The sequence below is a fragment of the Equus quagga genome, unplaced genomic scaffold (genome assembly GCF_021613505.1).
Source record: "Equus quagga isolate Etosha38 unplaced genomic scaffold, UCLA_HA_Equagga_1.0 HiC_scaffold_162_RagTag, whole genome shotgun sequence".
Classification (NCBI taxonomy): Eukaryota; Metazoa; Chordata; class Mammalia; order Perissodactyla; family Equidae; genus Equus; species Equus quagga.
In genome coordinates this window covers 154507-168643 of record NW_025792787.1, presented here as the reverse complement: position 1 = coordinate 168643, position 14137 = coordinate 154507, and the positions used below count along the sequence as shown (strand labels likewise).

At 39.3% G+C, this 14137-nt stretch overlaps 1 protein-coding gene across 5 annotated transcripts in view; it reads right to left on the bottom strand.

The window, feature by feature from the left end:
- Positions 1–14137, bottom strand: part of IFTAP (intraflagellar transport associated protein) — a 68207-nt gene that overhangs the window by 37023 nt on the left and 17047 nt on the right. For 4 of the 5 annotated variants that reach the window (XM_046648997.1, XM_046648999.1, XM_046649001.1 and 1 more), the window contains exon 2: positions 6974–7129. The exons of the other annotated variant lie outside the window; for it this stretch is intronic. In XM_046648997.1, coding sequence (XP_046504953.1) covers positions 6974–7106 — 133 coding nt within the window. In that variant the 5' untranslated portion in view covers positions 7107–7129. The remainder of the gene's footprint in view (positions 1–6973; positions 7130–14137) is intronic. 5 annotated transcript variants of the gene reach the window in all.

Here is a 14137-nt window from a genome sequence, read left to right as displayed (position 1 = left end):
TAACAACGGGGAGCAAAGCTGCCCCCCGGCACCTTGCGCTCCAGAGGAGACAGAGATGCCACCGGGGGCAGCGCCTTTGCTCCTGCGACTCCAGACCTTGGGACGAATGCCATCAGGGCAGCTGTCAGGGCGGCAGCAAAGCAAAGTGTTCAGAGGACGGGCTTTGGTGCCACACTGACTAGGCCCATCAGCCAGTTCCAGCACCAACCAGTCCCACGGCCCTGGACAAGCCCAGGGCTGCCGCAACAGAATAGCACAGCTGGCCGGCTTCACCGACACAAATTCGCCTCCTCCCAGCTCTGGAGGCTGGAAGTCCGTCCGAGATCAAGGTGTCAACAGGTTTGGTTTCTCCTGAGGCCTCCCTCCCTCGTGTGCAAACGGATGCCTTCTCACTGTGTCTTCCCGAAGCCTTTTCTCTGTGTGCACAACCTCCCCGGTGTGTCTCTCTTTTCTATAAGGATGCCATTCATATTGGGTTAGGACCACACCCTTATGACCTCATCTAACCTTAATCTCCTCTTTAAAGGCCCTATGTCCAAGACGGTCACACTAGTGGTTAGGGCTCCAGGGTGCACACTTTGAGGGAAAATTATTCAGCCCACAATAGCAACTTACTTCAGCTTAGGCCTTGGTTTCCTCATCTGAGTTGGGAATAATGAAAATAATGAAATTCACAATGTAAAGAACGTTCACCAGGTTACCCTAAGGATTAATTGAGATGACCAGGTAAAGCACTAAGCATAACATCTGGGACTTCACATGGGTGAGCGGCTTATCAGCACCAGCACCAGCACCAGCCTGGTTCGCCCACGATCTCGGGGTCCCAGAGGCTTCTGTGGGAGTGGGCTGGTGGTGGGAGGAGGGTCAGACGTCGGGAGCGTGAACCCTCGACTGGACCTCAGGCAAGCTGCTACGCTACAATGACATGACGGTCAGTTCTGAGCCGTGAAAAGGAACAGCAAGAGCTATTTCTTTGCATCATTGTGACAAATAAGTTCCTCCAGACAAATGCTTAGTGAATACAGCAGTGACTCAATCTAAAACAAAGAGCACCGGACTGTCTCTTCCAACGCCACAATTTAAACAGAAACAAACTTCGATCAATTATCTGGTATCTTAAAGGAGCACAGACAGCCCTGCTTTTAAAGGACTGTACTATCCGAATCTGTATCTACACCAGCGGCTCTCAGAACTGACAGTACAGCAGTCACCTAGAGAGCCTCGTGACAGAAAACTCCCACACCCATCGCTACACAGCCTCTCCTTCAGTCAGCCAGGAGGGTGTCTGCAAATCTGTATTTTTATAAAAGTTGGCTATTATACTGGGGCCGCCCCCAAGGCATAGTGGTTAAGTTCGGCGCACTCTGCTTCAGTGGCCCAGGTCCACGGGTTCAGATCCCTGGGCACAGACCTACACTACTTGTCAGCCATGCTGTGGTGGCAACCCACATACAAAACAGAGGAAGACCGGCCAAGATGTTAGCTCAGGGCTAGTCTTCCTCAACCAAAAAGAGCAGGATTGGAAACAGACATTAGCTCAGGGCCAATCTTTCTCACCATAAAAAAAAAAAAAGTTGACTATTATAAAATTCTTTCTAATATTCAGCCAAGTTTGAGAACTACTGGGCTATAGCAGCGCTGCTCAATAGAAATATAACGTAAGCCACATATGTGATTTTAAATTTTCAAGCAACCACATTTTAAAAAGATTTTTAAAAAGCAAAGTTAATTTTAATAAACTATTTTATTTAAGCCAATTTTCTAAAATATTGTCATTTCAAATGTAGTCAAGATAAAAATATTGTTGAGATATTTTACATTCAATTTTTTTTTTTTAAGATTTTTACTTTTTCCTTTTTCTCCCCAAAGCCCCCCAGCACATAGTTGTATATTCTTCGTTGTGGGTCCTTCTAGTTGTGGCATGTGGGATGCTGCCTCAGTGTGGTTTGATGAGCAGTGCCATGTCCACGCCCAGGATCCGAACCAATGAAACACTGGGCCGCCTGCAACAGAGCACGTGAACTTAACCGCTAGGCCAAGGGGCCAGCCCCCTTTACATTCAATTTTTATACTAAGTCTTCAAAATCCCATACATATTATGCACTTAGAGTGTATCTCAATTCCAAAATGAAGTTTTCATCAGAAATACTTGATCTACGTCTATATTTCATAAAATTTACATTTGAAAAAATTGATTCACATACCCAAGTTGTCTCAAACACATTTAAAGTTGTCCCATAACTGAATTGAGTATCAGTATTTTTATTTAAATTAATTAAAATTAAATGCAATTTAAAACTCAGTTCCTGGGTAGCACTAGCCATTTCAAGTGCTCAGCTATCACACGTGGCCCTGTACTGGACAGTGCAGTCCTACTGACCACAAACCATATGGTAACTGTACATTCTTGAAATGTGTAATGGTGGCATAGCCCTTAAAGAACTAAATAAGAATAAAATAAAAAATATAGATTAAATTCTCTTACAATTATAAAGGATTATTAAAATCTAAGAAAAATTGAAACCTACTTTAGAAGTTTTGAAACCAAGAGCTCAGAACAATCAAAGACTAGACCACCACCAGGTTATAAACCCACAGACATGGCCATCTGTCCTGAACATTCTGACACACAATGTTCTACCTAAAGGGGAATTTAATTCAAATATTCACAAGCATGAAGGGAGAAAAGGAGGTTGAGTTGACAGGAATTTTTTTTCAAAGATATGTCAAAAGAACTACAGAATGCTCAAAGCACAGTGTATTGCAAGTGAAATGAGAATAGCATAAGGAAAACTAGAAACGTAATTACACCTCAAAATCAGAAACAAAGTCTTTGACCTAGACATAGGAAAACAGTTTAAAGTAGATAAATGTGGCAGTGACTAGAAAGCCGTCACTATGTGGTAACACAGAAACCAGTGGAATCACTGGGGAAACGGACCCTGGGTATTTTAAGAAGGAAATGAGACAATGCAAAACAAAGACTTAGTTAAGAGTTAATCATAAAATCAGAGTAGTTTCATTTCAATTTCCAAACTATTTTAAGCTGAATAGTTGGTAAAATGGGCACTCTTAATGGAAACTCATCATTTAGCCTGAAGCACAAAATTAGAACAATAACAGGTGTGTGTGTAAGAGAGGGAGAGAATGAGAAGGAGGGAGATATAAGAATTGGATGGAACTACTGTAACCCCTAAGATTACTATATTAACAAAATGGAGTTGACAAGATTGACTTCTTAGTTTCCAAGCCACTGGCTTCCTAAATATACAATTTCTTGCGACAGCAACATGAGCAGCTAACTACCACTCTGAAAGGTGGGAGCAAACTCTTCCAAATCAGACCACGTGGCAACCCGGTGCAGAAGGAATTCAAAGGTCCCGCCTTTTTCTTTCAGCAGCTGAGAACTAACTCTAAACCTTACTAAAGCAAGGCCACGTCTCCATCTCAAAACTTGTTACTTAAAGAATATATAAATATATCCTTTCATATATATAGTCTATATATTCTATCATAAATAAACACTAAAACAAATGGAACTGTGACCCAAAAGGACCATCACCAATGAAGGCATTTTAACATCTTTCAAATTCAGCTTTTATCTGTCAAAACTTCCTGCACTCTGTTCAGGACCCAAAGCAAGTTTTGGTTCTCTGGTTACCCCAGACTCCCGTCGGGCATCCTCTCCAATGGGTAGACTTTATTGCCCTCCCCCCCACGTACAAGCTGGATGGCCTCCTATGACTCTCATAGAACTCTGTGCGTCTCTCCACTGCGGTGCTCGTCACACATTAGTATAATTTCTTGTCTGCTTATTTATCTCTCTCACTGGACGATGAGTGCTCAAGAACACAAACTTTATCTTAATTATTTTTAATCCTCAGCATCTAAAATAACACCTAGACCATAACAAGACACTCAGAATTAATGAACGAATAAATGAATGAATGCAAGAACACAAAATCAAATATTAGTATTCATATCTGTATTTTTAGAACCTAAAAAAAGTGATAGAAATATGACAGACAAGGAAGAAGCATTTTTTCCTTTAGACGATATTCTAGAAAGGACTATAAATTAATCATATTTACAAAGAAACTGAAATACCAGATTGAAACTTAGCTTCATATCTTTATCTACAATAATGTCAGAAATATAATAATGTCTTCACCAACAATGAATAAAACCAAAATCTGCATTAGATTTTCTAATACAAATCTTAAAACTTGGTCTTAGTCTCTTGAAGAGAAGACATTATTGAGAATTCAATTATAACTGCTTGTTTAAACCTAATAATTAATATATTTCCTTAAACATTTTGATTTATTATTAAATATGTACCATGGCTTAAAAATACCAGAGCTACTTTAAAAAAAAAAATCTGTAAACATGATCAGCATAAATGTGCTGTAGTGAGAATTATGCCACAATATTAACAGTTTCCAACTGTTTTCCAAGAGTCTGAAGCAGTAATGTAAATTTCTTTCAATGAGGCTACAGTTTAATTTTTTCCAGGAAAACATTTTTAATAGGATTACTGACCCTTTTAACACTCTTTGAAAGAAAATGAATCCCATAAGCATTCTGGCATGTAACTATTATAAAAATAAATAGAACAGTCAATCAGTGGAAATGGTACCCGACTAGAGAAAGGAAACTTGCTAAAGAAAGGTACATAAGTATGCATGGTGATAACCACTTTAACAGAGAAAAGATTCCACCACACATCAGCAAAACAACCAACAACTAAGACAAAGGAAGTAGGAAGAAGGGGAAAACGTTGAAGAAATGGCTTTCATGTCTCCCTTAAAACAGAATTAACCACATTCACTTTGATCAATTCTGCAGGCTATCACTCAGCCTGTCCCTAATTCCTGTTTCCTTTTTCAGAAGGTATTTAAATGTTTTGGGGAAAAAAAGGATGCTTACTGATTTAAGACACACTTTTGCACTCAACGTTTTGTGCTTTAAGAGGAATTTTTTCAGGTCATTAGTTTATAATGTGAACTGGTACCTATGGATATTTTGAAAGGAAAACAAAACTAGTGTGCTTGGAGAGCAGTTTATGTGACTTGCGTCATCATTTATCTCAGTTCAATTTGGGGCCCAAATTGAACTCAAAATGCAGTCACCACATCTGCAACAGTTTCCTTCTCAGCATGTAATGATCACACAGAAATCTGAAATAGAATAGACCCTTTATCCCAAAAACAAAAACATCAGAAGCTCCTTAAAATATCAAAGTCCTTGTAAGAAGTTTTTACTTTTCCAGAGTACAGAAATAAAGTTAGCCTTACAAATAATTCCCCAAATAATCTGAATAACCAAAATGCCACAGGCATACCAAAATGCATTAATTCTGCCAGTTTTACTCTGGTTTCCACACCCCGCCCTGGCCATTCATACTGCCATGTTTGGGTCCAGAAAACAAGAGACTAAATCATTAGGCTCAGGGAAAGCAAGCATCCTCCTAACCCCAAATTCATAGACCAAAAGATGATGTGGCCGTAATCAGGATTAATTTGATCCACATATCATGTCAAAATAGATCATTCACAGCCCCACAGTTAACTAGATATTTCCTAAATTCTCCATTTCCCTTAAGTGTAAACAAAACCACAGTCCACGATGCGTAAGTTTAAACAAAACAGACACCAATATTCTAACCACCTCCACAATAAAAGAAACGGGTCAGAATCTGCTTCCTTGTCTCCATAACCACTCTTCTTTCACCTTTGTTGAGGACATAGGAATCATTTCTTAGATCATGAAGGCAGGGATCGTGAGAGTGGCATGACTGTGGACATCATGAAACCCCCTGTTCTCAGTCTTGGGTGCACGTTAGAGCCACTAGGGGAATCTTTACAAAATATGAATCCCGGGCCCCGGCTAGGAGCTAGAGGGGCCCTGCTACCAACAAGCTCTAAAAGTTCCTCAGATGAGTCCAACGTGCAGGTACTTGGAGAACCAACGGTCTCACAAATGTGGCTCAACGACGCAGCAGGACCAAGGCCGAGAGCAAGCCGAGGGCAGTCTGAAGCAGAACCTAGAGCAAAGAATACAAACTCGAGCGCAGACACAAGACACTCAAGTGAATGCAGCAGCAAGATGTACACACAATTTTAGATTATGTGAGTGGCAGAGAGTGTGACGAGCTAGGAAGCTCACCAGGCTCCTGAGCTCTAGCTGATACTGCCATGAGGGAAATTAAAATAGACAACAGATCTTCTCACCTAATCAGAAAAACACACAAATCAAGATTTTTATGTAAAATTTCCCAACTTTTAAATGTTGGCTCAACTTAAAAAACAACAGTAACAATACTGTATGAAGCAAGCAAAACACATCATGAAATACACAACACAGGTTTGGCCTATGGGCTTCAGTGTATCACTTCCATCTAGCAGGTTGTGTCCATTCCACAGAAACCATAGCATCATCATCATCACAATAACAACAATAACAATACCCAGCTTTCATTAAGTACTGATGTGTCAGCCACTATGCTAAGGGTTTTACATGGGTTATCTCAATTAACCTTCATCAACCTTTTAGCTTCCCTTTTACTCAATAAACCAAGGGCACATAGCCAGAAAGTGGCGATGCCAAGATCCAAATGTGTACCTATAGTATGCTATATTTCTTAAAAGTTTTAAATATGTTTTTAAAAACCTCCACTCTTTGCGCTTGCATTTCTTCAAAAATAAAGTGAAGGAAATACACTAAATGACTTCTCAGATCATTTTTAGTTCTCAAATTCAACAGTTCTGATTCCATAAGACAATCCTTGGGGTATAAAAATGTTGGTATTTACATGTATCAGTCACGAATGCCCTGATAAGGTTTATCTGATCAAAGAGATGAAACAAATGAATGGTCACTACACAGTCTTTCTAAAAAGGCAGCAAAGACATAAAATTATAATAAAATTCTTTATCTCTACTGCCATAGAAAGTTCACCACTCCATTTTACCTTTGGAAAGATGAGGCAACGTGCTCAGAAATTCTTCATATGTCTGCTCGTGACAATTAACAAACTTATCCAAGACTTCTTCAATTAATCGATCTTCATCCATGATCTGCAATTCTGATATTTGGGAGGGCATTCCTATTCACAAGGCCACTTTATCTGTGAAACAAAGAAAAGCATGAGCTAGAGAGTCGCACAACTCCAGCTTCTCTGAAAATACTCTAGAAGGGCAGGTGGAAGAATTCCAGGGTTCCAAAAGAATAACAGATCAGGAGAGTTACTACAGCAATCCACTCTAGTTCAAGAGACTGGAGTTGATTCATGTCTTGGCTGCTGAATTGTTAACCATCGCAATTTTATTTTTGCTTCAGTTTCCTCACTTCCCTCTTGTTAACTCACAGGAATATCGTCACACAATTACACAATTAGAAATTCAGTCTTTCAAGATGAGATGAACTTCAAAGAGTGTTTCAACCAACCACCCATCCAATGACAACAACAATAGTAGCCAACATTTATTAGCTACTTATTTAGCACTTACCATACCAGGTGCTGTTCTGAGCACTTTAATGATAACTTCATAACAGTCCTAGCTCAGGTCACAGAGCCAGTAAGTAGAAGTACCAGTTCCAGAAGTCTGGTCCTAGAACGCTCGCCCTTCAACACGTCACTATGCTTCAGTCTACCCACTGTGTGACAGCCCGCCCCCTGCAATATGGCTCTACTGCTGCCAAACAGCTGACTCGTCAGTGCTTTAACACAGCCAGAGATGGGAACTCTGACCATTCTGAAGGCGCCTTTGGACAGCTCTATTAAAGACTCCTCCTGAAAAACTGAGCCTAACTCTGTCCCTCTGTACTATACTCCAACTGATCCCTGACCCCTGGGATTGTACTGAATAATTTCAGCCCTTCTTGTACATAACATCTTTTCAAATATTTGAACAAGGCTATACTGTCCTTTCTCAATCTTCTCAATTCATTCACTTAAACTTCTTTTTCAAAACCCAGCTCAGAATTCAGTTTCTCTCTGAAGGCTTTAGCCCTCCATTTCCCATCACCACAGGAAGAGCTAATCCTACGCCCTCCGGACTGCCTCTGTGCTACGTCTACTGTTACACTAATCACCTTGTATTGGAAATAGTTGTATACATTCTGTGTTCTCTATTAGACCTGGGGCCCATGAAAGCCTGGGTCCACATCTTCTCATCTTTGTATCCCGAATGTTTGATAGCTCAGGATGTGGCATAGAACTGGCAAACAACATCAAGCTAAAATTACTCATTTGAGCAGGTACTATAGCCAAATATTGCTAGAAGCTAGCAAAACACCCAACTCAACTTGCCCAGTTACTCCCCTGTGCCTTACAGGACACGGCTTCAAGTCCTTTCACTCTCCTGATCAAGCTACCTGGGAAAGAGCTCACACTTCCTGCATCCCTTTAAAATACGCCGTCCAGAAATGGAAACAAGACTCCAGATATGGTCTGCATGCAGTGAAATTCGACTGACCCTCACATTCTAAATATCGTACTCCTGCCATCTAGCTGAAGATCGCGATCACATTGCTGGTGGCCCTTCACGTTGTCATTCATTTAACACACTGCCAACTAAAGGCCTGGGTGCCAAGACACAATGCCTCAGTCCTTGCACAGTCTGAACTTTGTTTCTATCTGTGGTTTTCACCTTGTTAAATTCCATTCATTCTGTATGAAATATGATTCTTACACAGCTTTGAGAAAATGAACTATCTACAAAAAGCAGAAGAGTAACTCGTGCCTAAGTAGCCAGTGTAATTCGTGGGGGATAATACGGAGGGTTCTGCAATACTGTACAGCAGGAAGAAAAACCACCAAGCTGCTTCTACTTTTCTGAAACAAGAGTAAAACTCTGCTACCTGTTGTTAACTTTATTTGGCATTTACCAAAAAGTTCAGAAAAAAACAACAATGTTTTCATAAGATGGTACCCAAACTCATTTGGTGGCAAGACTTGATCTGAATTAACATGAAGTATTTATGACTTTTATTTATTCTACTCAGTATGATCATTCCTTTGCGTCCCTGCAGAAATACTACTGGGCTTGCTCTTGAGGCGTTTTCCCAGACCTCACTGGAAATTTTGTGTAATTTGTGGCATTTGCCCTGATTACCTTTCTAAACTCCAAAAACGTCTGAATTCGGAAACACATCTGACCCCAATGGTTTTAAATAAGGAATTGTGAAGCTCCACATGCCTCACAGGATTGCTATGAGGATTAAATGAAGTTATGTGGGACCTCAGGAAATGTTAGCCACAATGATGACAATGATGATAATGGATCGTCTTAGCATTCTGTCCTTTGCCTACACAAAGTCCTGTTCTAACTGTGACCCCCTCTTATTTTGAAGGTACTGACATTACCTAAAGATAAATCAAGATAGTTTGTCATGTGTTACCACCCTAGATAAAACATAGTGTTGTAGAAGACCAAGTAAAAATAAAAAGTGTAGCTGTGCACCAACTCAAAATGAAAGTAACTGTTTCAAGCTATTTGTACCTGAAAATTAGATATAGGAAAGAGCATCAGTTATGGTTTACACAAATTTACCTGTAACACTGGCAGGCTTCAGTAATCCAAAGTTTAATAAGTCATGCTTGCAGTTGCTAGCTAATAAATTATGATAAATTCAAAGGTGGCTATTATGCCACTATCAGTAGAACATGTACTTAATTACAAGAATGTCAATGTCAATCTGCTTTTCATGTGGTTATCGCAGTACAGAAGACGGTATGTTTTTACTGACTTTTTTAAGACTTTTGGAAAATCTAGTTTCACAAACATTATTTGAAGAGTTTAACAAATACCCACCTTCAAATGCAGAACTTTCCTTATCTATAAAAATACAAACAGCCTAATGATAAAAGTCCCCAGGGACTGACAGTGCAGATAATCATTCACCAGACAGTCAAGTGGTTTATGCAAATCCTAGTGGTTTTCTAGAAGGAAGCAATGCTTTTTCAGTTACCATTCACACCATTCACATACTTTTTCAGGGAGTTTTTTTGAGGTGGGGGACAGTTGCCTGGCTAACAAGATTCTTTGTTTTGGTTTGGTTTTTATGTTTTAAAGTGTAGAGCTCCACATGAAAGACCCAGAACATATTATGATGATACATAAATGTGTATGAACATCTAGCAGTAAATTATAAGCAACGCTTTCACCATCACAGCCGCCAGCAGTAAACACAGGGAGGAAGTGCTGCTCTGCTAAATTTCTCCTGAAGACCCAGGCTTGGTTAGGAAGAGGGCTCTCTTCTTACCGAGTCACTGAGAATGAGGGAAAATCACAGAATCTTCCCGGAGTCTTATTTTCTATCAAATAATAAAACTAATAACTACCCAAGCCAGTTAGCGTTGGGTGCGCTCGGAAAGGAAAGGACATCATTCTGAAACGTAGTATCTGGAATTATTACCATCGAACTGATTCAGCACATCTTTGATGTGTGTCTTCAGATCCCTGCTTAATGCAACTACTGAAACAAAATGCAACTTTCAGACAAGAGTGGTAAGCCTTCAGAAACAAATCAGCACCAGCTAGTCTCCTCTCAAAGTGCATAACCTGCTTTTCAACAGCAGAGAGTTGTAGGTCTGCAAAAAAAAAGTTGTTTTAAAAAACTGGAGAGGAGGATTGGCACAGATGTTAGTTCAGGGCTAATCTTCCTCAGCGAAAAAAAAAAAAAACCCTGTGAGGATTGCCACTGAGACTTAAAAATGATAAGTAATAACACATTTTTAAAGAGTTGTGCAGGGGCTACCAAAGCCCACTTTCTCAAATTTTCATAGTTCTGCTCAACAAGAATCTCCTGCTGAGCTGAAAGGTAAAATGGTACATTATGGTACAAAAGAATTCACCTAGGGGATGGCCCCGTGGCCAAGTGGTTAAGTTTGCACACTCTGCTTCGGCGGCCCAGGGTTTCGCTGATTCGGATCCTGGGCACGGACATGGCCACACTGAGGTGGCATCCTACATGCCACAACTAGAAGGACCCACAACTAAGAATATACAACTATGTACCGGGGGCTTTGGGGAGAAAAAGGGAAAATAAAATCTTTAAAAATAATAAAATAATTCACCTAGCCTAAGGAAATGAAACCATCAACCTTGGGACTTGACAAGATGGGTCACTTTTTATATTTTGGAAAATGGGCAAATCCCAAAAAGACCAAATTACATTATAAGGGTACAGATTTATTTATATGACAGAAGGGACCCGGTGTGAACTGATGTCTTCTGCTTTGACTGAACTACAACTACTCTGCATCCTATATTTTTTACATCTTTTAGATCATATCAAGAAGACAGAATGAAATCCAATGACAGAAATTGCTGCAGAGTCTCAGAGTTGAGAGAAACCTGAAGGTCCTCTAGTCTAATCATAGAGAATAAACAGATGAATCTGGGAAAGAAACTTTGGTGAGGTTTTGTCAACTAATGACTCTATTGAGTGCTATTATGTGGTTCTCATATCATAAACAATAATGATGCTCATAATTATGATTTTTAAGGCATACATGAAGTCAGCAGGAAATTAAGCAAAAAGCAGCATCCGTGCCCTGGATGGGTGTATCCATGCCTCCAATTCTGACTACACTCTGACCCCAGCATCATACAAAACACCTTGAAGCAAAATACATATTTATGTACACACACACACATACGTATGCAGATATACATGTACGCTGCTGTTTTAGGCACCTACCCATCGCAACAAGAAAACAAAGGAAGAGATAAAAGGAACAGAGAGAAGCGTAACTACAAAACTTATCTTACAAGATAGAAACAAATCTAAACTCCTTTATTGTTTTTTATCAGGATGAAATAAAAACATACAATTCTAGCATCAAAGAGTACACCGCACTTCAAGTTATAACCTTTTCCCAACAAGCCTTTCCCAACACTTAAAAGCATAGAATTCTCCATTATCACCAACAAAGTTAACAATACAAACGTCTAGACTTCTATATAAATTCCCCTAGGTACAGCCCTCGGCAGTGAATATTAAAGGGAGCATTCGGCGGGCAGTAGGAAAAGCTTGAGATGCCTGTTGACTACAGAGCTTTAGAAGAGAGAGGTTGTATGTCATCTACGCAGAGGTCTTAGAAGCAGGCATGTCTGAGCTTTACTGTTTCCTTGACAAAAATCTCACCTTAAGGAAAAGAGAAAGAGAGGACATCCATACCAAAAAACTGTACCTAACAAAAAATGTGGGTTCAGTTCAAGCTTACCATATACATAGATATCACAAAGGTTGCCTTAACATAAACAGATCTAGTCTGCTCCCTAAAGAGGATTATAATCTACATATTCTATGCAGGACTCCATTTTTGTAACAGGAATGTCTCTGATGATCCATTTCATGATTATTTTAAAATTACAGCAATATGGAATTGAGTGAAAGTATCTAACAATGAAGAACGTAACAGGAATAATAACAATAAAAACATCTGAAGGCAAAATAGTGGATTTTATAAAGAAAGCAGGAAAAAATATAGACAATCTTTAGGACATAGGACTAAAGACAGCATAAGTAATAAGAGGAAAAATTGGTAAATTAAACCTCATCAAAATTAAAACTTTGCTCTGTGAAACATCCTGTTAAGAAAATGAAAAGAAAAATTATAGACTGGAAGGAAATATTAAACCACCTATCCAACAAAGGACTGGCATATAGAATTATAAGAACTCTCAGAACTCAACATTAAAGAAAAATCCCATTAAAAAAGGACAAAGACATTCACAGACATTTCACCAAAGAAGATACATAAATAGGAAATAATCACATGAAAAGATATTCAATAGCATTAGCCATTAGAGAAATGCAAATTAAAACCACAAAGAGATACCACTACATACTTATGAGAATGGCTAAAATGAAAAAATTGTGATAATACCAAATGCTGGCAAGGATGCAGGGTAACTAGATAACTCATTTGTTGCTGGTGGCAATACAAAATGATTCAGCCACTCTGGAAAATAGTTTGGCAGTTACTTTCATAACTAAAAATTGAGTTACCAAAGGAATAAACAATTGCACTATTGGGCATTCACCCCAGAGAAATAAAGATCTATCTCCATGCAAGAACTTGTACACAAATGGTTATAGCAGCTTTATTTGTAATAGTGCAAAACTGGAAGATACCTAAATGTCTTTTTATAGGTGAATGGTTAAACAAACTGTGGTACGTCCATACCATGGAATACTACTCAGCAATAAAAAGGAAGAAACTATTGGTTCAGGCAGTAACTTGGATGAACCTCAAAGAAAGTATGCTAAGTGAAAAAAGCCAATCTCAAAAGACTATATACCGCATGATTCCATTTACTTAACATTCGTGAAATAAGGTAATTATAGAAATGAGAACAGGTTAATGGTGCCTGGGGTTACGGAAGGGCAGAATGGATGGGTGTGGATATAAAGGGGTAACATGAGTCCTGTAGTGGTGGTAGAGCTGAGTATCTTGATTGTGGTGGTGGTCATACAAGGCTACACACGTGATATAGTTGAGCTACACACACACACATATCACATACCAATGAGTGTAGGTACAACTGTGAAACCTGACTATGTTCTGTGGATGGTACCAAGATCCCTTTCCTGGTTTTTATATTATACAGCAGTCACATAAGATGTTAACACTGTGGAAGGCTGGACCAAGTTTGCATGGAATCTCCCTGTACATTTCTTTGCAACCTCATGTGAGTCTATCCTGTGAATCAGTGGGAATAACACTAATGTATAAAATCACATGTTTAAGCAGAGACTTTCCTCTTGAGAAATGTGCTTCCCTCTCCTGCTCACCCATCAAGCTGCTGTAAGGAGGTTTCCTGAAGCTGTCATTCATTAAGCCTTGCTGTTCTTCAGGGAATGGTATAAAATCAATTTTATTTCCCCAAAATATACCCTACCTCCAAGCTGTTTAAGTCAATCCAGAAATGTCTGCATTGACTCACTGAGGCAGGTAGCTGATTAGCAGACTGTTTTCAATTACAGTTATTCATTCCAGTAAACAAAGAAAAATGCAAACAGTTAAGCATTCCAACGTCCTCTCCCCACTCACATTATCTTTTTTTAAAAAAAGCAGATTACCATCAGGGAAATGCAAATCAAAACTACACTAAGATATCAC